Here is a 23,904-nt window from a genome sequence, read left to right as displayed (position 1 = left end):
GATTGCTGTTGCGCGTGATGCTGTCTGTGATCATGTGCTGATGCTGAGCAACATGTGTTCCTGTATCACACCAGAGCCTGCTTGGGAGCGGCATCTCCAGGATGTTACTTTGAAAGAAGGCCAGACTTGTACCATGACCTGTCAGTTTTCTGTGCCAAATGTGAAATCCGAGTGGTTCAGAAACGGCCAAATCCTTAAGCCCCAAGGCAGAGTAAAAACAGAAGTGGAACACAAGGTCCACAAACTGACCATCGCAGATGTTCGTGCAGAGGACCAGGGCCAGTACACCTGCAGGCACAAGGACCTGGAAACGTCAGCAGAGCTCAGAATTGAAGGTGGGTGAAAACCTGGGCAGTTACTGGCTGAGCACAGGGCACCAGCAAGTGTCCTTCGGCCCCTGCAGTATCCCCTTCAAATAAATCTCAAAGGGTTCATGTCTTCATCCTTCCCCCATCCCCCGCCGCCACAGATTCACTCACTTGTCCTTATGACAAAATCCATACAATTCAAAAGGAAAATATTCAACCCTGCATTTCTTTTAGATAAAAATCGGATTTTAATCTAGACTGACATTTGATTTATTTTTATTTTTTATTTTTTATTTTTTGGTTTTTCAAGACAGGGTTTCTCTGTGTAGCTTTGCACCTTTCCTGGAACTCGCTTTGGAGACCAGACTGGCCTCGAACTCACAGAGATCCGCCTGCCTCTGCCTCATTTGAATTTTTTAATGGTTGTTTTCTTCTTAAAAGCTAAATTTTATAATTCTCTTACTGATAACTATGGATCCTAGAGGACAATATTGGAAACAGCAAAAAGTTGCAGATATAAATCTAAAGCATTGTGATTGGTAATTGCTACTCTGTTTGTGGGACTTATTTTGACTTTATGGGTATGAAATTTTATGGATAAAATTAACAACATGTGATAAGTAATTTTTTTTTAAATAGCGATTTCACTTAAGAATTCTACTCCCACTTTCTGCCTCTCTGAAGTAAAATTTCTGACTTAAAGAGCAAGAACGCTTAATTTCTTCATAGTTAAGTTTTAGGCAGCTGACCTTGAACCATCCAGGGAAATTTTGTACAGTGTCTCATTATTTGGCACCATTTCAATTGTTAAAACAAAATTATATTAATCTAATTTTCAGAGGCATTTTGAGTTCCTGAATTATTTTACAATGAATATTAGTGCCTCATTTTAAAGTTTAAAAAAAGTTAAATAGCTTCACATTAGACTAAAGTTGAAAGTGCTTATCACTTTCTAAATAAGTGAATGTCTTAAATATATTCACTGATGACAAAGCTCACCAAAATATCATTTTCTGCAAGAGGCACATGATACTGTGATGTGTGTAGTCACAGATTTCCAGATAACATTCAGAGAGGCTGCCCATTCCTAGCCATGCTCCTAAGAGCACATGCTGTCCCTGGGGGTTGGCGCCTTCATATTTACCTCTCTGTGCTCAAAAAGTGGGTTTCTGAACTCTAGCAAGTCCTCTGAAATTTAGAATTGCAAATTTCCTGTTGAATTTGAAATCATTCCCCAGGGAAATCTCTATAAAAGAGGAAATTCTAGATCCTAAATAACAAAAACTGATTTTCTCGAGGTAAGAAAAGGCTTCACAGAGGAATTGACTGCAGGATAGCTTATCTGTTCTCTGTTAGAAACTGTCTTATTGCGTGAACAGTTTTGAAATTTAATTTGACTTTGGGTTCAAATCTCCTTCCGGCATCTCCTTCATATGAATATTTTAAGGACTCTTGGGGATTTCCTTACACTCTCTATCAATCCTGTAGGAATGTCCTGAAGAATTGGAACAGTTTGATTACTAATACAAGAATGTGTCACTATTATTCTAAGCTTGCATTGGGGGTTTCCTATTATTTTATAAGCGAATAAAACTAGAAGGCAAGCATGGTCACACATACCTGTCATCCCAGACACTTGGAAGGCTGGACTGGGGCAGGAAGATGCCATATTTGTGGTCAGCCTGAGAATCTTAGCTAGACTTAGTCTCAAAAATAAACAAATAAAGTACTTGGGATGATATAGCAATTCTTTGGGAGGCCCCTGGTTCAACGATAGTACCACAAAAATAGATAGGTAGATAGATAGATGGATGGATGGATGGATGGATGGATGGGTGGGTGGATGGATGGATGGATGGATGGATGGATGGATAGATAGATAGATAGATAGATAGATAGATAGATAGATAGATAGATAGATAAGCTAATTTCACTGGGTGTGTTGGCACACGTTGTATACCCTATAGTTCCAGCACTTGGAAGATCAAGGCAAGAGCATACCAGTTTGGGCCACGTAATGAAACCCCATCTCAACCACCAAGAACTTTTAAGTAGAGAAATCATAGTAACAGAGATTCCTGTCTATATAATCTAACGTTGAATCCCTTTGGATTTAAACAGCTGAACCAATCCAGTTTACAAAGCGTATACAGAACATTGTGGTGAGTGAGCACCAGTCTGCTACTTTTGAGTGTGAAGTGTCCTTTGATGATGCCATAGTGACCTGGTACAAAGGACCAACAGAGCTGACTGAGAGCCAGAAATACAACTTTAGGAACGATGGCCGCTGCCATTACATGACCATCCACAACGTGACCCCAGATGATGAAGGTAATTGTGTGGACACTTGGCCAGTGAATGTATAGTGTAATCATCACCTTCACCTGTTTTTGATATTTACACCCTTTAAGTATGCTATGTTATGTACTTCTAAAACAAAGAGAAAATGCAGGTATAAACAAGCACATTGTATTTAACTAAAGAAGTGTATTAGGAAACTAACATCCGATGATTGTTTTCTCCAGGTGTCTATTCAGTAATTGCCCGACTGGAGCCCAGAGGCGAGGCGAGAAGTACTGCAGAGCTGTACTTAACCACCAAAGGTAGGGCAGGCCGTGTGAACACACCACAGTCCTGAAGGCTAGCATCGTGCCCAGACTCTTCTACATAACAAAACACTCTCTTTTTCTTTTGCAGAAATAAAACTTGAGATGAAGCCTCCTGGTAAGTTTTTTTTTTTCTTTTCTTCTTACAATTAAGTTCAGTGTTGGTGTCGTTTTATAAAGACAGAAGCCCAATAAAAATATACAAAGTTACCATTTCTCTTTTCAGTAAAATGTTACTCAGTAAAATAATTTTGAGCAAAGTGCAATGTTCCACTTTATGAATCTGGGAAAAGGGAGATAGGAAAGTTGCTAGTACAAGCATACAGATAGAGTGAATACAGAATTAAGCAAGTTCTCCTAAGCACGGAACTGTGTGCCATGAGCAGTAGAACAGGAATTATCACTGTGTCTGCATGCTGATGGTTGCTGTTGAGAGTACCCAAACAATGAGCATGTGTTATCAGCTCCCCAGTGCTTATCACTATGTGTTACTTCCAGATATTCCCGATTCCAGAGTTCCGATTCCAACCATGCCTATCAGAGCAGTTCCACCTGAAGGTAAGGCCCTACCCCTGCCATCTGGGCATAGAGCACTAAGATTCCACATCACTCCCTCCACTGTCCACTTAGAAACCAGAGCAAACATGCAGTTACCATGATAGTTATTGATGTTGCTTGTTCCAATTAAGCCCAAGTTGATAAAATGAGACATGAGACATCTCTTAAAACATGATGCTGATATGTATTTTTTCCCAGAAATCCCTCCTGCGGTTGCTCCTTCCATCCCACTTCTGCTGCCATTACCCGAAGAGAAGAAGCCACCAGGAAAACGTATGGAAGGTATCACACTAACTAAAGTGGTAAAACTTAAGAATTCCACTGACTGTGAAAATGTGACTTCATATAGCTCGTGCCCCCTCCTGTGGTCAAGAAGCAGAACTGACTTCAAACTGCTATTCCGACTGTATGGTTTGAAATTCTGAAAATCATCAGGTTAACTCAAACACTATGCTTAGTTTTAAAAAACTGCAAGGGAATAACTTAGATGTTAATTAAAATTAAGTTTATTTCTCATGCCCCTGACTGCTATGCTTAACAACTAATATGATAGTAATGAAACCAGTGCTTATAGAAATACACCGTATTTGTTGAGAAGCAAACTGAAAGTTGTGGTTTGTTTTCTCTTCAGTTATACTTTTAACTACTCTCTGTAAGTCACTATTTTTACAAAACATAGCTGAGAATATCTTTGACATACTTGATTGGGTCTTTTGTGGGAGGTGTATTTGTGTTTGTAAACTGGTGGACACCCGTGATCCCAGCTCGGCAGACAGAGACAGGACAATCACCACAGGCAGAAGGCCCATAAGACAAGCCGGATGGGCTACATCCTAAGATCCTGTCTCAAAAGCCAAAGAAAATAGAAGAGCCCTTCGGTGTGCCAAGGAGTTGATCATCTCAAATGCTGAACACTTAAGGAGTTGTTGGGGACTATTTACACTCTGAAGCTAGGCAGCTCACACAAGTTGCTTGAGACTTCCCCGAGTTATAAATTCAAAGTTGCTGGGAGAATTAATTCTCTCAGCATAGCTATAAAAAAGCCTACTGGTCAAAGTTAGGTTTTCCCATAACCTTGGGTCACTTTCACTATAATAACATAATGGGTATGACATGTAAGTCTCCTAATGTCTGCCCTCGGCAACTGATATTAAATGCTTGAGCTATTTTTCAGCCAGTTTCAAAGAAATTCAATATTTTCCATCCAATCTTGTGACTACTATACTTTCAATAAAAGAGAGAAACATGTTTGTAATTTATATGAGCCTACTTGAGTATCTATCATCTACTGGTCGTGGCACAGAGAGGAACGATCAGAAATCATCAGTTAGATTCAGGTCTTTGTGGTCAGAAGCAATAATTGCTGTTAAGAAATGATTTGGCCTTTAAATCGAAATGTCCGCATGGCTGCTGGTATTCATTGCAAAACCTAAGACTTTAAATCAGATTTTGAAAACCAAATGGCATGTTCCCTGTTTACAAATCCTAGCAGCCATGGAGAATATGGTTAGGAACCTTGACCAGAACGTACGGCCAGCAAGCAGCAGCCCCACCCCATACCTATAACATGGGTTGGACTTTAATTCTACTATTCTGTTTTTATTCTCCTGACAAATTTGGTCTCCACACCCAAGTGAAACACAGGAAAAGCATACCTTCTCTATCCCTCATCTTCCACTAATGCTGCCTCTTTCCCATCATACAATCCTACAATCAGAGGACATACAAAACCACACTATATTTTCTATCTACCTCCCTCCAAAATCTTTTTTTTTAATTTTCCTGAAGCAAGTATCTGGCAATAAAGTTTATTTTATCTTGTTTTCACTAGCATCTGGAAAATAAAAGTGAAATGTCCTTAAAACATTTACATTACTTATATCTGACTTTTTTTTTTAAGTGACCCAAAAGTCTGTGAAGAAAGATGCCAAAAAAGTTGTTGCAAAGCCCAAGGAAGAGGCACCACCAACACCAGGTATTATAATAAACTTTAAAAATCAGCGGGGTTGGGGATTTAGCTCAGTGGTAGAGCGCTTGCCTAGCAAGCGCAAGGCCCTGGGTTCGGTCCTCAGCTCCAGAAAAAAAAAAAAAAAAACTTTAAAAATCAAATAAAAAAATAGCCAAAAAGTGGGTTTTAAGGTTTTCATGGTGGATAAGTACTTATGAGTGCAGGAAACCAGAAGGGCAAGAATCGGAGTCACAAGGTGGTAAATCTCCCCTCATCTCCCTCATCTTCTTAGACTACTCTCCCTGTGGTCATGCCTGCCCCTGGCACCTGATGGCACAGAGAATGAATGCTTGCCATCTACAGCGGATGGTTTGAAGGAGACCTTCCCCTCTAGTCCCAGGGCAGCTCTTGACCAAGTCCTCCCAACAGGAGTTCAGGGGTTCAGGAGTTCAGGACATCAGTGTCATGTGATGCTGCTGCAGCCCAGCTCAGGACCCTTCACTGCTTTTCCTTATCTTAGCATTTGAAGGAAGAAAACAGCATCTTTAGAGGAAATGTAATACATCTTGCAAGGTTGATGGAAGACATTTACATGACTAATGTAAAAAAAAAAAAAAAAGTAGTTCTAACCCCTTCACGAACATGGAAAGCACAGCAGCCTCCTACCCAGAGCACAGGCACCATCCTCCACACAGGCTTTCCTGAGTGGTCACCTGGAAAGCATGGGTGTTTGGTGAATTTTATAATTAATAACTGGAAAAGGCAAAAGCGTGAGTTTTAAGCACTAGACCCACTATACATTCCTTCTCTATTTCTTCTACATTTGAATTCTTTAAAACCGGCCTAAACTGGAATGAAGTGCCTGCCAGCCTCGGAGCATTTTGTTAACCTGACCTGACATATGGGCTTGCATTAGCTTGAACACGATGAGGGTTCCATGATGCGCCTGGAAGGGGTGCTGCATTAGTAATAATTCATTATGCAAATGACCTCGATAACGCTCTAAATTGGTAGTCGTTAAACAATACATAGTCTAAAAATAAACATGCACTCTGTGTTTTTTGAAGTGCCAAAAGTTGCCAAGAAGCCCCCGCCTCCTACTCCCATGATTCCAGCAAAAGGCAAGTAAAAAAGGAATTATTAAGCATTTCATTATCTACTCTTGAATTTTTCATGGATCCTCTTTATTATTTTTTAATATTAGGCTTCCTGGCTGTTGTACAAGTTTCAAGTCCTCTCTGCCTTTGTGAAGAGTGCTGGAAACAGTGGCTATTCCTCACCTCTGCAGCCACAGAGGGGGCGGGGCCGGGGCGGGGCCAAGGACGGGGCCAGGGCAGGGGGGCGCAGATGGAAAGGAAAGAGCCCTCTCTAAATTTTACTTTGTAATCCACACAAGTATTCAGGGTTTATAAATAATGCTGATCTCAAGGACATTTTAAAATCTGTTCTATAAAAAATGGGAATTGCTTTAACTACCTAATTTTTCATTTGTCATTATTCAACTGACTAGTGAGTCATAAAAAAAAGAAAAGTAGGTTCCAAAAGAAATGCTTTCGCAGAAAGAGAGAACTGAAGATTAACTGCAGAAACATTTACTCTAGATTCTATAACGCTGTTAATGTTATCAAGTCTTAAGTGTTCCGTGAGAAGTTACTAGAATCTCTCCAAACCGGAGTTCACATAGAACAATGGAAGGGGTATCAATTTGAAGTCATCTGTTGAATCCATACTTTTGACACTAGAAGAAAATCCTCAAATCAAGGGCGAAGAGCATCCTGATACTGTTACGTTCCCTGGTTCATAAAACAGAATCCATACAAATCAAACCATAAGAGATTATCAGTCTAATACCACAGCATCTGAAGTGCTCGATACTGAATGGCTGTGGATTTCCTTTGAATGAAGCCTTTCGACGGATGTAATTAATATGATTTTCCCCTCCTTTTTCTCCTCCCCCCCACCCCACCTCCATTCTTTTCATTTTTCAGCTTCTGAAATTATTGATGTGTCCTCCAAGGCTGAAGAAGTAAAAATAACAACTATCACTAGGAAGAAAGAGATTCACAAAGAAAAAGAGGCTGTGTATGAGAGTAAGCAAGCAGTCTATGAGAAGAGAGTTCACATAGAGCCTTGGGATGAGCCCTATGAGGAACTGGAGACAGAGCCATACACAGAGCCATACGAGGAACCCTATTATGAAGAGCCAGATGAAGACTATGAAGAGATCAAGGTGGAAGCTAAAAAGGAAGTCCACGAGGAGTGGGAGGAAGACTTCGAAGAAGGGCAAGAATACTATGAGAGGGAAGAGGGCTATGATGAAGGGGAGGAGGAGTGGGAAGAGACTTACCAAGAAAGAGAAGTCATTCAAGTTCAGAAGGAGGTTCATGAAGGTACGCATGCGCTGGGTGGCTTTTCTTCCTCTCTTCCTCATTTTCACTCAGTTCCTTCTACTTCCGATGCTATCACCTGGTTTACAATGGGCATGACAGAAAAAAATGATCATTGTAGTTTCTCCAAGCTTATGGACCTTGCATTATTTGGTCTGTAGAATAGTCCTTATCTTCCACTATAATTAAGCGTTCATGTTGCAGGTGAAACCATTTAATCCTAGGACTAAGGCTACATCTCAGTTGCTGTTTTCTAATTGAGAAGCTCAAGGTTCACTGCATTGACACTTAACTCAGTTTTGAAACTCTGCAGGAGAGTTATATTAGTCATATGCTCCCCAACCTGACAGATTCTTTACAGGATGATAAATTATTCTTAGCTTTTTAACATTTGCAACAAACACGGCTATTAGAATTGACTGATTTGAGCATCCCGGCTTGTCTTGTGTTTTTATTAAAGAATTACATGAGAAGAAAATCCCAGCCAAAGTGCCTGAAAAGAAAGCACCACCTCCCAAAGGTATGCGATTAGAATCCCTAAACAAATCAGAGTCTTCCTGTCATTATCATGGCTTGTTTGGCGAGGCTGTCTAAATCAACAGCTGAATCCAATAGACACAACTTCTTCTCTAAGCTTTACTGTATCTATGAATTTTCTCTGAAGAATTTTTATCTACTTGAAATATTAAAAATATTAAGATAAGAGAGTGTTACAGTAAATTTAAAATAAATATAAACACTCCCAGGACCTTGTGCTTACAGTTAAGAACACCAAACCTACCTGTCTTTAAAAATATTATATATATTTGTACACATATATACATACATATATGTGTATATAAAGAGCAAGAGAGAATTTTGATAAATATTTAGAATTTAGTAAATTCTAAAAGTACTGCAATTTCTTTAAAATATTTGCAGTTGTAAAGAAGCCAGTAGTTGAAAAAATTGAAAAGACTTCTCGAAGAATGGAGGAAGAAAGAGTTCAAGTCACCAAAGGTATAGATAACATTTATAGAATGTTCTAGTAATATGTACATAAGTCATCTGCTCACTGATATAACTTATAATAATGCTCATGCATTATTTATATAGTTATCTAAATGGAGATATTTTTAAAATTTGGGGCTAAGAAATATCCTTCACAATACAAATATATCTGTACATATTTTTAAAGTACCCGAAGTTTCCAAGAAGATCATTCCACAGAAACCTTCCCGGACTCCGGTACAGGAAGAAATAATTGAAGTGAAAGGTATACATCTTTATTTAAGCTACAAGCTCCAATTATTGTAATCTATGCGTATGGATATCCGAACATACATTGCTAAATAATTTAAAAGCACCATGAAAATTGCCCATTTTAAGAGCACACATTTTATGTTGGGTTATACCTATGTATAATTCAATAACTCTATTTTTGCTTTTAGTCTTGCTTAGATATTACTTTTTTTAATTTAAGGAAGGTTTTGTGTTTAATGAGTAATCTTCTAACTTTATCATGCAGTGTATTGCATTGCATATAATATTTCCCATCCTCTAATTTATATGAATTGATCCTAATAGATTTGGGAAAGTAGTGTGTTGTGTGTGAAGAAGTTATGTCTATTTGATTCTCATTTAACAGTACTTGATACAAGACTGCATGAGTTGTTTGACCAAACAGGTCAAAACATGATTTGTTTTCTTCTTGAAACCGAATGTGTTCTTAATCTACCACACTAACCCACTCAATCGGTGTTGAAAGATTTACGTATAGTGTGCCATCTGTGTGTCTCATCGGAAAAAGAAATTCTGACATGGCAATCCTCTTTTTAAAGTACCAGCTGTGCATACGAAGAAGATGGTTATCTCTGAAGAAAAGATGTTCTTTGCTTCTCACACAGAGGAGGAGGTGTCCGTCACAGGTATACGGCAGTTTGGAACTTGAGAGCTCAAGTCGCAGACGTTTAGATAGCCTTTTTATCCCTTCTTGCCTAGTGCGTGAGGCTGTGGGCATTTCTTTCTCCTTGCCTTTCCCTGTCATCTTTCTCCTTTCATGTCTGTCAGCTTTAGTCTCTTGTCTTGGTATTCTTAGGAAATTACAATCGCCATCCACAACGTGATCAATCAGTAATTAATGTGTGTGTGTGTGTTTTTAAAGTCCCCGAGGTACAGAAGAAAACTGTCACTGAAGAGAAAATTCATGTCGCGGTTTCCAAAAAGATTGAGCCACCACCCCAAGGTATCAATAATTCATTCTAAGTTTAAAATGTTTTCAGGCAAAACTCACAGTCAGCATCTAACTACACTGATAATAAGTGTCAGAATTAGTCACACAGTTGACAGACCTGGAGTCTGTGTGGACAGAGAAGTCACCGGAGGAGGAAGTGGAAAGACCACAGTAAAGGACAGGCATGAAATGCACAAGGCTCCATTCTTGTCTCTGGACACTTACAATCCAGTGACTTTTGTATTTGGACATAAGATGTGATGAACACCACCCCCCAATGCCACCAGCTCACCAAAGCCTTGTTTCAAATGAGAAGAATCTTCTCAGTTAGGAGTTTAATATACCAGAAGTATTAAAAACTGTTTTGTAAATTTATAATTTAATTAAATTATATTAGAAATTCTTTAATACTCAAAACACACAGCTTCTTTTTCTGCATTTATCACTCTCTGTGTTTCTGTGGTGGTTGGCATCTGCTGTTTGAGCAACAAGAATACAATATGTTGGAGATCTAATGGCCAACTCTTCCCAACTCAGAACTGGAGACTATCAATTACAGCAGTAGCCAGGGTATCAGTGTTTACCCCACCGCTGAAAGCAAAGGATACCGTAACCACTGGGCAAGGTAGTGAAATCCCAGCACTCAGCTAGAGCTACATAGTAAGACCCTGTATGGAGGGAGAGAGGGAGGGAGGAGGGAGGGAGGGAGGGAGGGAGGGAGGGAGGGGAGAAAAGGAGGGGAAGGAAGGGAGGAGGAAGGAAAGAAGGAAAGGGAAGGGAAGGAGGAAGGAAGGAAGGGAAGGAAGGAAACAAAGGAAGGAGGAGAGGGAAGGAAGGAGGAAGGAAGGGAAGAAAGGAAATGAAGGAAGGAAGGAAAGGGAAAGGAAGGAAGGAGGAACGAAAGAAGGAAGGAAGGGAGGGAAGGAATGAAACAAAAGAGGGAAGGAAGGAAGGAGGGAAGAAAGAAGGAAGGAAGGGAAGGGAATGAAGGAGAAAGGAATGAAGGAGGGAGGGAAGAAGGAAGGAAGGGAAGGAAGGAAGGAAGGAAGGAAGGAAGGAAGGAAGGGAAGGAAGGAAGGGAAACACTCTAGACTTTACACCAAGGTTCCATCCTCTTTCCCAAGCCAAATTTAATATATAAAAAATATTTAATATCACCTAATGCAATTGTTCTCATGCAACTGACTTTAAAAGAAGCAAGAGTTCTTCCATCTATTTTTGAGAAAGTAGAAACTCCTGCCATTAAAAGTGACAAATAAGTTGTCCCTTCTCTACCAAGCCATTCAGCTGTCTCCACATATCTCAGTTTCTAAACCATAGTCTCTTGCATCCAACTGGCATAAAGGGGGAATATCTACTCTTGACTCCTATATCAGAACGTACATCTTGTCAAGATGAGCAGTTTCTTGAACATAGTACATTTCTCTTAAAGTCCCTGAACCACCTAAAAAGCCAGTTCCAGAAGAAGTTGTTCCTGTTCCCATTCCTAAGAAGGTGGAACCCCCAGCACCCAAAGGTAGAATAACATTTCTTGGGTTCTGTCTTTTTGGATCTTTTGTGTGGGGAACCTGTGCATTAACCAAATGTTGTCAGTAAACAGTCTCTCATATACTTACTTCTCTATCCACCGTTTTGATTAATTTGTGGTAACACATGTTAATAACAGTTCCAGATGCCAGACCATCCTAAGTGGGTATTTGTCTGCCTCCCGTCACATGTGTGATGTCTACCTGGTATCGGTGTACTAAACCTCCCATCCTGCCACAAGTAGAGCGTACTAAATTACTTTCTAATTCTTAAGCTCTTAATAAGGCTTTATGCTCTACTATAATCTTTAATGTCTCAGAAGAAGACTGTAGCATTCGACACCGTTTCAACAATGTTGTCTTTAAAGTTCCCGAGGCTCCCAAGAAACCTGTGCCAGAGGAGAAAAAGCCAGTTCCTATTCCCAAGAAGAAAGAGCCAGCTGCTCCTCCAAAAGGTATGCAGAACTGCCCGTGGAGACAGCCATCGCCCCAGGGGCCAGCTCTGCTCTGCATAGGCTTCATCTGGACCACATTGTCCTCGACTCTTGTCTCTTTGGCACGGTCCTCGTGTTTCAAACATGTGTCACCTTTGGGGATAGACTCTTGTTATGTATTATTTATGATTCTAAACATTCCTAAGGCAGTGCCCAAAAAGTGTTATTAAAAGAAGTAGCTATGTCAAACTGCTACCTTAAATTTTTAATATCACCCTCAAGGAGGATTTGTGAAAGATCTTCTATGGACATGTTTATAGAACAAAGCATCTCTCTCTTTCACTCTTGCATGTGACTTCTTCATTAAGATACTGTTGTGTGTTGTATGAGGCGACTGTGGGGAGGCAGTGCAGACTGGAGGGGCTTGGTAGAAGTGAGTGTCACCTAGATACAGATGAACCCAGTGTCGGACGACTGTTCTGCCTTAAAGCCCATGATGGCGAGTCTGCAGTAGGGCAGAGTTTAGACACTTATCTTCCCTGTATGTCTTAAAATCAATCAAACATACTGTAAACATTTGGGAGTACATTCTAAGTGACAGGAGTTCTTACAGAAAAACACCTGTGCATCATACACACCATTTTGTGACATAGAAGTCCCCAAAGCCATTGGCACTCTGTCCTACTGAAAGACCTCTTCCAGAGGGTATCCTGTGTCTTGATTATACTTTAGGCAACCAGAAACAGAAACTCAGAATGCGGTCAGCAGTGGAAAGTTGCATGGATAAGAGTGTTCTACAGCACTGTAGTTGTCATTCAAAAGGTCGCAAAGTGTCATGATTTATCCCCTTTTCAAAACAAAGTATAAAGAGACTTTTTTTCTATATGGTCTACCCACACTCTACATTATTAGTACAACCACTGACTGATTTGTTTTCATCAGATCACACCAATGGGGGTAAAGAGAAAACTAAGTCAGTAAAATGCTGGCCTTGACTGTGCTCAACACTCAGAACTCATGTACCTATATTTAATTTAAAAAAAAAGCCATGGTGGGACACTTGTATAATCACAGAATTAGGGCGTTGGGGGAATAGAGACAATTGGCATCCCTGGGGCTCACTAGTCAGGGAGTCTCTAGCCTACTTGGCAAGGTCTTAGCAAGTGAGGGACCCTGTCTTAAAGGAAAAAATGAGTGCACAGAACCCAAGAAATAACACCCAAGGTTATTCCTACCCTTCCAAAAAACACACATACATATCTATACATACATGAACACACACACAGAAACACACACACACACACACACACACACACACACACACACACACACCATACTAACATAAAAGAATGAATTCTATACACATTTCTGTTACATCACACATTTTCATCATTTAAATGCTTCTAAAACATTGTATGTAGCAGTTACTATATCGTGACTTTGAAATGGGATCTTTCTGCATTGTACCAGTGCAGTCTATAAAATTAATGTGCTGTGTGTTGCATTGGGGATATGCCGGTATCCATTTATGGAAATGAAACATGCCAGCACTGACCTGCTATTTTAAAATTTTAAGTCCCAGAGGCTCCAAAGAAACCTGCTCCTGAAGAAAAGATTCCTGTTCCTGTGACAAAGAAGGAAGCCCCTCCAGCTAAAGGTAGGGTGGATTGCCTAGAGAGCAAGCCCCATTTTTATGTCTTGAGTGCAAAACAGTTTATGTTATCTGTTAACTGAGTTTGTTTGATTCAAAGTGGATGTTTTATGGTCAGTGTCAATGCCACAAAAGTGTCTGTCTACCTGTCTAGTCTCTTTCAAAATAATTACATATTAGCTACTTTGAAACACATAAGCCCAATTCTACAAATGTCTTTTCAAGTTCCTGAAGTGCAGAAGAAAGTTGTCACTGAAGAAAAAATAACCATCATTACTCAAAGAGAGGAATCCCCACCACCAGCAGGTACCCCATCTCTATAAAATAACCGTATCTTTCTCCCAAGCTTCTTTACTTGCATGTCTTCATTTATGGGCCTGCTTGTTCTGTGTTCATTCGCCTTTATAAGATTTTCATAAAAAAAAAAATAAATATTCTTCAAGTGCCAGAAATACCAAAGAAGAAAATTCCTGAAGAAAAAAGACCTGTTCCTCGAAAAGAAGAAGCTCCCCCACCAAAAGGTATCATCAGGCCTTCTTACAAACGCTATCTTTTACAGGGGAATGCTTCAAGGCAAGGATGGCTTGTGAGCTTTGTGGTGTGGGGGTGCAGCGTGGGTGGGTGTGCTCTGTGCTGGGCTCCAGTGGGAGAGTGCCAGAGCTCTAACTGTGCATAATGTTTCTAAAGTGCCGGCTCCACCTAAGAAACCTGTCCCTGAGGAGACTGTCCCAGTTCCCATCCCTAAGAAAGCTCCTCCCCGAGGTAGGATTACTCTCAGTCTTCTAGAGACCTCTTCTAGTGTGCGAGTTCTTGCTCTGTTCGTCGAGTCTGTTCCCTGCTGCCTCTCCTTGTCTCACGTCTGAGAGACTTCCGTGGGCGTGTTCTTGGGGTGTGTAATTTCTTTTTCCACTTTTCTAATGAAAGTGGCATACTGCAAGACGTTCCCAAACTCTAGGGAGAAAGGGAATGGGGGTAACTCTTGATGTGTAAGCTTCAACACTGATGCTTTCTTAAAGCTGAAGTTTCTAAGAAAACCGTGGTGGAAGAGAAAAGATTTGCTGCTGAAGAAAAACTCTCGGTGGCAGTTCCTCAGAGAGTGGAAGTCATGCGGCATGAAGGTATATAACCAGATGGGAGGAAGGCTGTGCCTGTATGCTCCTATGGAGTCTCTCTTTAGGATGTAAATGTTTTCATCCAAATCTGTTTTTATCTTGTGTTGGTGTTGGAATGCATCTGCCTGCTGTCGGCTTCTGAAACTATCTTTTGCATTTACCTTGATCTTGAGTCATTCTTAGAAAATGAATAAGGTGTTGGAAAAGAGATTACTTTGGATTTGGACACCGTGGGGAATAATTGAAGTATCTTTCTTGGTCTTGGGCTTCAGTCTCCTCTTGTGTCACGTCTCACTGCCTCTTGTAGTTAGAAAGTCCCATCTCCTAAGCAGATAGGAGGATCTTCATCCATCTGTAGTGAACACGTGGCCACTGGATGTATTCCAGCACACTGAGTTTAAATCAAATCTTATCTTTTAACCTATCTGCAGAGGAGGAATGGTCCTGCTCTGAAGAAGAGGAAAGAGTGTCTGTTTCGGTGTATAGGGAAGAGGAGAGAGAGGAGGAGGAAGCAGAGATCACAGAATACGAAGGTAAATGACAGAAGTGTGTGAGGGATGATTGCTAGAGGGCTAATGTTATCCAAAAGGAGCGACACAGATTTCATCTAGGGGCTTAGTATATGTTCCTTTCAAACCAAAATACAAGATTCAAGAGCATTCATCCCGCAAGAGTAAACACCCTGTGAAGTTCTTTCCCATCTCTTCTTTGGCTCTTCAGAGGAAATGGCTTTGGAGTTATGGACAACTAAAGGGGGCAGGTTTCCTCATGTGGCTTCCGCCTTTTGTGAGGCAGGACTTGGCTTTCAATATGGTCGACTGATAGAAGGATGTCACCTTGGCTATCTGATATATAAATGGTGTTCTCAAAGTGTGTGTTCTATAACACACAAGTCATCCCGTGTGCATCTATATATACGCACACATGCATACCTCATATAAAAGTCCTGTTAAATATTAACCTTACAAGGAGTGACTTATTTTGATGTTTTCTATTTTGTTTTAGTCTACTCATTTAAAAATACAAGTGATGATCCATTAAATGGACTGTCTGTTTCCTAATTCACTCTTATTCACTCTTTAAAAAGAAACAAGAAAATATATGATATATTACCTTCCAGAAGTCAAAGGCATATTTGTCCAAAACAATGAATAGAAGGAGCTTTTCCTCAAATCCACATATAGAAAAAACAATCATGTAATATCTGTCATCAGGCAAACTTGTTAAGATGTCCCAACAACTCCCTGATGCTTTTAATGATTGAAACAATAAACTTTATTTTGTTGTAATTCCCACTTGGTAGAATAAAGCACTACTAGATTTCCTACTAAAATCCCACACTCTAGCTAACAGTATGTATCCAAAGGAACTTTCCTAAGTAGGGATAACAGTAGTTCTATTTTAAAGGAAAATGGGTGCATTCGTGACTAGCTTGACTCCCTCCCTAATGTTAAGTAGATTATCAGCTCCTTAGTTGTTCTCAAGCACATCTCTGGCTAATAAAAGGCGATTCTTCATACCACTTTTCTCCACTTGGAAGAAAACGCCACATAAAATCCAGTGTTTCCAAATTTAGTAGGATGGCATGACTCCCAAACAATCCTACCCATTGGGTTGTGTTCCCTGGAATAGGCCACAGTAGTAGGCATGGTCAGGACTCTGGTGGGTTTGAAGATTCCATCCTTCCTAGAAATGTTTGGGAAGTCCAACAAAACATACACATGGAACTTTCTCATCTCATTGGCCTGAGACAATTTCAATTCTTGATACAATATGCCATATAAACTTCCTTCAGTGCTCCAAACTCAGAGTAATAGAGAGCAAGACACTCAATGATTCTTGTGCCTGCATTAAGCTGAAAAGCTGGGTGGACCCTTAGGCTTCTTCGCATTGTAGGCAACTCATGTATTTTTATATTCTATAATAAACTTTATATTTATTTATATATATTTATATTTATAATAAACTTTCTATTCTATAATAAACTTTACACACACAGGCTCAAACACCACATGAAGTCTCTTGTCTCTTCTACCATAGCTACCCCCACAAAACTGGGGAGTGGGGGCATGAACTATCTTGCTTTTACATTTGTCTATGTTTCTGCCTTTCTGTCTTCAAACCTAGAGTGTTAGATTTTATTTATTTATTTATTTATTTATTTATTTATTTATTTATTTATTTATTTTTGAAACCTAGCTTCAAATCCTTGCGCTCCTGTTGATTTAGTCATTGGAATTTTTTTTTCATGTTAATGTCCTGTTATTTATGTGAATTTTAGCCTGATAATATGAACTAAATTAGGGATGCCAATGCTCTTTTTGAAGGCATATGCTCTGATTCAACTATTCTTTGGGTATTTTAATTGGAAACAATCAGGGACTCAGCAAATGCTAAAGTCTGGCAATGTGGATTACTCTTTTGAAGTGAAAAATTACAGCTAAAATTAAACATGAAAAAAATCTACAATTTTTCTTCTTTGAAATTAATGTCCTTAAAGTGATGGAAGAGCCTGAAGAGTACATTGTGGAAGAAAAGCTGCACTTTATCTCTAAGAAAGTGGAACTTGAACCAGCCAAAGGTATACCAACTCTTAATTTTATCTCTAAGAAAGTGGAACTTGAACCAGCCAAAAGTATACCAACTCTTAATTTTATCTCTGTATTGGTTTACTCCATCCTTTATGATCTCTTAGGTCTAATTTACCACCAATATTAGAAATATTAATAAATAGCATGACTAATAAAAAGGTCCCTTACATATTACATTTATATACAAATGTACATAAAAACTGTACATTTTCTGCAAGTGTATTTTATAATCTTTTCAAGTGCCTGAGAAGCATGAAAAGAAAATTATACCAAAACCAAAAGTTCCTGCTAAAATTGAGGAGCCTCCACCCACTAAAGGTACAGTTTCTCTCACAGATGTGCAACACTGTCTGTCTTGACATATATAATAATGCCTCTAGACATCACTAAAGTTTTGTCAGAGTTTGTCTACAAACACTTTGTTAGTATCGTCATTAATGTTGGTGTACGTGTGATCTTTATGGAGTTATGCACGCCCCCATAATGATACTGCCTAATAGAATTCAAACTGATATTTTCAATCTTTCAAAAGTTCCTGAACCACCAAAGAAAATTGTACCTGAGAAGAAAGTTCCCACTCCAGCTCCTAAAAAAGAAAAGGTGCCGCCAGCCAAAGGTATATTGGGGCTCATTTTGTCCATAAGTAATACCTCACTCCCCATCTTCATGTTACATTGATGCATTATTCAAATCTTGATCACATCGGGAAGAAATTAAGTGTACATATGTTTAGCACTCATTGCGCCATGGTTTACTCCATTGCCTGATGTTTTCAAAGCTCCTGAAGAACCAAAAAAGCCAGTTCCAGGAAGGAAAGTTCCTGCAGAAGTGGTTGAGATAGAAGAACCTCCACCGACCAAAGGTAAATGACATCCCCAAAAAGAAAAAATAAACACATAGAGTGTTATCTTTCTTTCTTCCTCTGGCTACCATCCGTTGGGTCATAATTTTTCTATGTAGATTGTTAGTGTCTGTCTGTGATGGTGGTGTGTTATGGCTTTGTGGAGTATTACTTGTTGTGATGTTTAGTTGTGTGTGCCTTATAAATTCTTCTATTCTAAAATCACAGTACTTTCTGGTGAGTAGATATATATGTATGAATATATATATATATATATATATGTATTGTGTATGTATGTACTCTACCCTAAGTGTTACAGCATGCTAATCCTAAAATTATCTTCCAAGTGACAGAGAGGCACATGAAAATTACCCAGGAAGAAAAAGTTCTTGTGGCTGTAACTAAAAAAGAGGAGCCTCCAAGAGCGAGAGGTACATCAGCCTTTCCATATGTCAGCATGAAGGATGCATTGGTGGTTCAGTGGTAGAATTCTTGCCTCCCATACACCAATGCTGCCTTGTCTTAACTCTCTTGAAAAGCACACTGATTATGGGACACAGAGGGAAGGGTGGTCACTGTCTTCCTTTAAAATGTTATGGAATGTCTGAAGTTCAGGAAGTATCGAGTCTTTTCTGTCTGGGTCACTACTATGTGGTTCGTCCTTTCTGTGGTCTGAATGAAGTAAGCAATTCCTTAAAGTGACATCTGTCTTTAAAGTGCCAGAGGAACCTAAGAAGGTTGTCCCTGAAGAAAAGTTTCCCAAACTCAAACCCCGAAGAGAGGCGGAGCCACCAGCTAAAGGTATATGACTCTTCAAAGGGATAGAAATAAACTTGTAGGTATTGAAATGAGTGGCGTAGAACCGGCATCTTTAGGGAAACTGATTTAAATGGATATCGAACGAGAAATAAGTAAGCTATTCCAAATCACTGCAAAACTAAACATTTGGATTCTAGAAAGTACCCTTTCTCTACCCTGCCCCCAAACATGCACAGTTTACATTAAAATGTAGTTGTCATCACGTGTCTGTTTGTTCCATACATTAAATTCATCTGTCCAGATGTCTGTTTTATGTGGTAACTGTTGGTGAAATTTTTTATTTCTTTGATTCAATATTCTGCTTTGTCCCAGAGGAATCTTGGGGGCAGGGAACAGAATGAAGGTGAGGACAGTGTTTGTGGAATTCAGGTTTCTTTAAGGTTGTCCCTAGTGCTGTAGTCACTGTCGCAGCCTTTCTTATGCTCTTACAAAGCCAAGATGCTGACCGTTCCGCATCTTGAAGCACTGAGTGGCCTGGGGAAAGTAGTCACAAGTGTATGGAACAGTGGTGATTTTCAGGTCCAGTGATTTTTTTTTTCTTTCAATTTCAGTGAAAGTTTATAGGCACATCATGTTAGGTTTTGTTCTTGGATTTTTCATGCAAAAGTTCTCTTAACAACACAATTATTTCCAGACTCTTGGGATTTACTTTTAATAATTACTCTTTTAAAGTGACTGAAGTCAGAAAAAGAGCTGTTAAAGAAGAAAAGGTGTCCGTCGAAGTTCCAAAGCGAGAGCCCCGACCCACTAAAGGTACATTGCGCTTTGACTCAATCATACAAAGCATGAAGCCGTGTGTCTCTTTGTCTGCTAACTGCCAATTTGTCCCCTCTCCTGTCCTTGCTTACTGATGACTCAAGTCAAAGACTTGAACATTTGACATCATGATTAGTCAGTGTACATGTTATGATACTTTTACCATCAAAAGATAATCAAGGTCACCCATAGCCAGTGTGGGAGACAGTCATAAAGGAATGGACTCAAAATACATTATCACTAAATGGACCTCAAATAAAATACTGCCTGGTATCGATATTATTCCAGAAGTAACTGTAACAGAAGAGAAGAAATGGTCTTACACCAGAGAAGAAGAAACTGTCTTAGAACACCGAGAAGAGTATGACGATTATGAAGACTATGAGGAGTATAAGGAATATGAGGAGTATGAACCCACAGAAGAATATGACCAGTATGAAGAATACGCAGAGCGTGAGCTTGAACATTACGAGGAGTATAAAGAGCAGGAAGAATATGTCCCAGGTATGGCAGAACTATAGGCCATGTTAAGTATGCATAGATCCCATTAGGATGGGATGACAGTCGAGGTAAAAGAACTTTGTGTCACCTAGTAAATTCAACATTTTAAATCACTTCAGGAAGGGAACATAGCTCTATAAATCTTAAGGTTACTGGTAGGCTTCAAACCCACAGGGCTCTGAGCTTCAAAATCTGACACTAGCTGCCAGTAAAGACAAAGCATCCTTTTTAACCTGATGAAGACAATGTGTGTGCACATATAGCTCTGACTCTAGACACTTTCTTTACTGTAAAATAAATAATATACACACATGAATAAATTCTGATTAGAAATTTGAATGAATCCATATACTTTCACTTCAGGTTTTTCTTTGTTTCTTTGAGATAACTCTGCATACCCGCATTGATGGCATTAAACACCAGTTAAGGAAAGAGAATGTTAGCTTCCTTAGGGCACCTATAGCCTATTCTACTTGGACCTCTAATGCTTATTCTGGAGGCGGTGCTTGCACTGTGAACAGAAAAGAGCAATTCTTTCAATTCATTAATTCCATTTAAGGATCGGTTTTGAAATGTGCCCTACAGCCTAACACTAACTACTTTGTATATGCTTTTAAAGAACCCAAGAAGCCTATTCTAGCGAAACCTGCCCAAGAACCAGTGCCTGCCAAACCCAAGGCCCCACCTCCAAAAGGTAGAGTGAGAACATTATTGGTTACAAAATCTTTTGTTTTCTCTGTCTGTCCACTGTGGATCTGAGTTGAAGTGGATGTGTATAAATTGTGTGTGTGTGGGGGGGGCTGTTATGTGGTGTGCACCATATTTCTTAACATTTTGTTCTCATGCTCAAAAATCTAGTTTGCATTTGTAAAACTCTTGCATTGGTCTTTTAAAGTGCTGAAGAAAGCTGTTCCTGAAGAAAAAGCACCTCTGCCTATTCAAAAGAAACTCAAACCTCTACCACCCAAAGGTACATAATGGAGCCATAACTGTCCCAAGCAATATTGTCACCTCCGTCTGTAACCATGTCGACCTAGACTCACCACACTGTCAGTCCTTCTTTGCTTTTACTAAGTATATTGTCTGGTTCCATTTCTTATGTGCCAGGTCTTTGTGCTTTGTTGTTTATTCTATGATATTTATGAGATTCGTTATAATATTCTCCCATAATCATTATCTTTAAAGCTCCTGAAGAACCAAAGAAAGTTGTTGAAGAAAAAATACAAATTTCAATTACCAAACGTGAAAAGCAGCAGGTGGCTGAACCAGCTGCCAAAGGTATAACCACCTCTTCCCAGGATGTGGCCTTTTGTCTGTCTCGTGTTACCTGTCTCCAGTGTCACCATGAAGATTATTTCAAAATATTTCTACAGCCTTGTATATAGTGGCTGCTCATTGCCCCATGACTATGATACTGTCAAATCGAATACTTTTATTTGAATACAGTGACCATTTAGCATATTCCTAATACAGTCAAAGTGATATAATGATATGCTATTATTCACTGAAAATTGGCAACTATTTATTCTAAAATCATTTTGAAGAACTTTTTAAAAAGCTAATTCAGTATCCAGGTTTTCTCTCTTTATGTTAAGCAACTTCTTTGCACTCTTAGGAAGCATGTTAATCCAGCAGTAAATTCAGCCTTTTTAGAGTGTCTCCTGTAAGCAGAAGCATATGAGAACAACATCAGTTCCAATTTAGCTGTGCTACTGCAAACTTGCTTGAGTAATTCTATAGGTTTACTTTGCTGTGAGTTTCAGAATCCTTCCCATAAAAAAACCAGAGAGTTTCTCATAGAGAAAGTTATATATTCTATTAAAGAGAGCTACAAGGTTATTCTGTCTATTTAAAATACAAGAAAGCTAGAAATCGTTAAACATCCTGCTTCTGACTCTAAAATTCCCTTATACTTAATATTTCAAGTGCCCATGAAGCCCAAGAAAGTTGTCCCAGAGGCAAAAGTACCTGTCCCTAAAAAGGAAGTGGCGGCAGCTATTAGAGGTACCTCATATCGCATGTTCTAATGTGTTGTTCAACTTCTTTGCTGTTGAATTCATGTTCAGTTCTGTGTATGAAGTTATTCTGTGGGAAAGATAAAACCTATCCTTTCTTTTGCTATAAGTGGGTCTGGACTCTGAAAATATCTTAATTTTATTGAGCAATTGGAAAATATCCAACTTAAAGATAATAAAAATAAATAATCTTTAAAGTGCCAGGAGTGCCTAAAAAACCAGAACGAGAAGAGGTTGTTGCCTTCAAAGAGGAAGTGGAAACCCATGAAGAAGAATATATTGTAGAGGAAGAGGAGGAGTACATCCATGAAGAGGAATATGTTCATGAAGAAGAATACATCCACGAAGAGGAGTACGTTCATGAAGAGGAATACATCCATGAAGAGGAAGAGTACCTTCATGAAGAGGAGGAGCTCATAGCCGAGGAAGAAGAGGTTCCAGTGGTACCAGTCAAAGGTAGATGATGGTTCCTGTAAATAGAAGGGAAGCAGCAAATAGGAGTTTGGGAGTCTGGCTTAGTCCAATCCTGGGGGTTTGGGCACTGATGCCTAAGACCTTTTTAGATGCTGATTTGATACCTGTGTGTGCTTTCCACATTTTATATCTTCTACGATGTTTTCAAATCTTATTGCTATCTTTAAAGTGCCTGAGGTACCCAAGAAACCTGTTCCAGAAGAGAAAAAACCTGTTCCTGTTCCCAAAAAGAAGGAAGTGCCACCAGCAAAAGGTATACACCGCTCACACAATATGCACATAGAAGACTTCATCTGTCTTCAGATGGCTCCCTCTCCTCTTGCTACCACAATCTCTGTGTGTGCTGCTAAAACATTCCATGTGCTTTATGTGGATGTTGCTCCTTATAGTCAGAACATAACTGTAAACAATGTCTTTAAAGTGCCTGAGATTCCCAAGAAGCCAGAGGAAAAAGTTCCTGTGCCTATTGCTAAAAAGGAGAAGGCTCCACCCGCTAAAGGTACAGCTCATACTGCAGTCATTGACCTGTGTGGTGTAACTTGGGGAGCCATAGTCATCCCTGCCCCATGGCAATGTTAATAACATGAACACCAGAACGAGAAGCACGCAGCGAGTCACAGAGGCCACTGCCATATAGTCATCTCTGAATGTGGCCATGGAAGCATGCTTCTGTTTAACCCTTGTGCCTTCTTTAGTGGGGAATTCTTGGTGAAAAATAAATTTACACTGCTAAAATGGCCCACACGGATTACCAAGCCTTTTGTGCTGTCCTTGTCAAAGGTCTGTGTTCATTTGGTGGCTTTTACCGTAACTCTCTTGCATGTCTAACATGTCTTGTTTTGTGGTTAGTATTAGTTTCTGTCTGAAAGTGTAGTGGTTGACACATCTGTGATAATTCAATTGTCCCTAAATCGCTAGAATCCTCTATAATTGGAAAAATGTGACATTGACCTTGTTTACTGTCTTCTAAGTTCCGGAAGTGCCCAAGAAGCCTGTACCAGAGGAAAAACCACCAGTACCTGTTCCCAAAAAGGTGGAAGCGCCACCAGCCAAAGGTATATGAACTTTCAGGGGCAAACAATTTTAGATTTATATGAAAATAAAACACATAACTGGCTCAATAATATGTTTTTAGGTGATATTTAAGCACCACTTTGATAGCATC

General features: G+C 39.5%; 1 protein-coding gene across 2 annotated transcripts in view; it reads left to right on the top strand.

The window, feature by feature from the left end:
* Ttn (titin) overlaps window positions 1-23,904 on the top strand; it is a 273,083-nt gene that overhangs the window by 102,204 nt on the left and 146,975 nt on the right. For both annotated transcript variants that reach the window (XM_052723591.1, XM_052723590.1), the window contains 39 exons: window positions 75-335; window positions 2,430-2,639; window positions 2,834-2,911; window positions 3,006-3,032; window positions 3,413-3,472; window positions 3,671-3,754; window positions 5,373-5,447; window positions 6,497-6,541; window positions 7,409-7,810; window positions 8,268-8,327; window positions 8,729-8,806; window positions 8,985-9,062; window positions 9,628-9,714; window positions 9,951-10,031; window positions 11,452-11,535; window positions 11,914-12,000; window positions 13,556-13,636; window positions 13,856-13,936; window positions 14,074-14,151; window positions 14,318-14,392; window positions 14,647-14,748; window positions 15,165-15,275; window positions 17,243-17,323; window positions 17,574-17,651; window positions 17,866-17,949; window positions 18,112-18,195; window positions 18,522-18,605; window positions 18,892-18,975; window positions 19,666-19,746; window positions 20,038-20,253; window positions 20,870-20,944; window positions 21,146-21,220; window positions 21,436-21,528; window positions 22,177-22,254; window positions 22,464-22,585; window positions 22,679-22,721; window positions 22,909-22,992; window positions 23,161-23,238; window positions 23,711-23,794. In XM_052723591.1, the coding sequence (XP_052579551.1) occupies window positions 75-335; window positions 2,430-2,639; window positions 2,834-2,911; window positions 3,006-3,032; window positions 3,413-3,472; window positions 3,671-3,754; window positions 5,373-5,447; window positions 6,497-6,541; window positions 7,409-7,810; window positions 8,268-8,327; window positions 8,729-8,806; window positions 8,985-9,062; window positions 9,628-9,714; window positions 9,951-10,031; window positions 11,452-11,535; window positions 11,914-12,000; window positions 13,556-13,636; window positions 13,856-13,936; window positions 14,074-14,151; window positions 14,318-14,392; window positions 14,647-14,748; window positions 15,165-15,275; window positions 17,243-17,323; window positions 17,574-17,651; window positions 17,866-17,949; window positions 18,112-18,195; window positions 18,522-18,605; window positions 18,892-18,975; window positions 19,666-19,746; window positions 20,038-20,253; window positions 20,870-20,944; window positions 21,146-21,220; window positions 21,436-21,528; window positions 22,177-22,254; window positions 22,464-22,585; window positions 22,679-22,721; window positions 22,909-22,992; window positions 23,161-23,238; window positions 23,711-23,794 (3,849 nt within the window). The remainder of the gene's footprint in view (window positions 1-74; window positions 336-2,429; window positions 2,640-2,833; window positions 2,912-3,005; window positions 3,033-3,412; window positions 3,473-3,670; window positions 3,755-5,372; window positions 5,448-6,496; window positions 6,542-7,408; window positions 7,811-8,267; window positions 8,328-8,728; window positions 8,807-8,984; window positions 9,063-9,627; window positions 9,715-9,950; window positions 10,032-11,451; window positions 11,536-11,913; window positions 12,001-13,555; window positions 13,637-13,855; window positions 13,937-14,073; window positions 14,152-14,317; window positions 14,393-14,646; window positions 14,749-15,164; window positions 15,276-17,242; window positions 17,324-17,573; window positions 17,652-17,865; window positions 17,950-18,111; window positions 18,196-18,521; window positions 18,606-18,891; window positions 18,976-19,665; window positions 19,747-20,037; window positions 20,254-20,869; window positions 20,945-21,145; window positions 21,221-21,435; window positions 21,529-22,176; window positions 22,255-22,463; window positions 22,586-22,678; window positions 22,722-22,908; window positions 22,993-23,160; window positions 23,239-23,710; window positions 23,795-23,904) is intronic.

This window comes from Peromyscus californicus, unplaced genomic scaffold (assembly GCF_007827085.1).
Source record: "Peromyscus californicus insignis strain IS unplaced genomic scaffold, ASM782708v3 Scaffold_7__1_contigs__length_154581171, whole genome shotgun sequence".
In the NCBI taxonomy this organism is placed as follows: Eukaryota; Metazoa; Chordata; class Mammalia; order Rodentia; family Cricetidae; genus Peromyscus; species Peromyscus californicus.
Note: the sequence above shows the minus strand (reverse complement) of the source record. Positions and strands in the feature narration are given on the sequence as shown.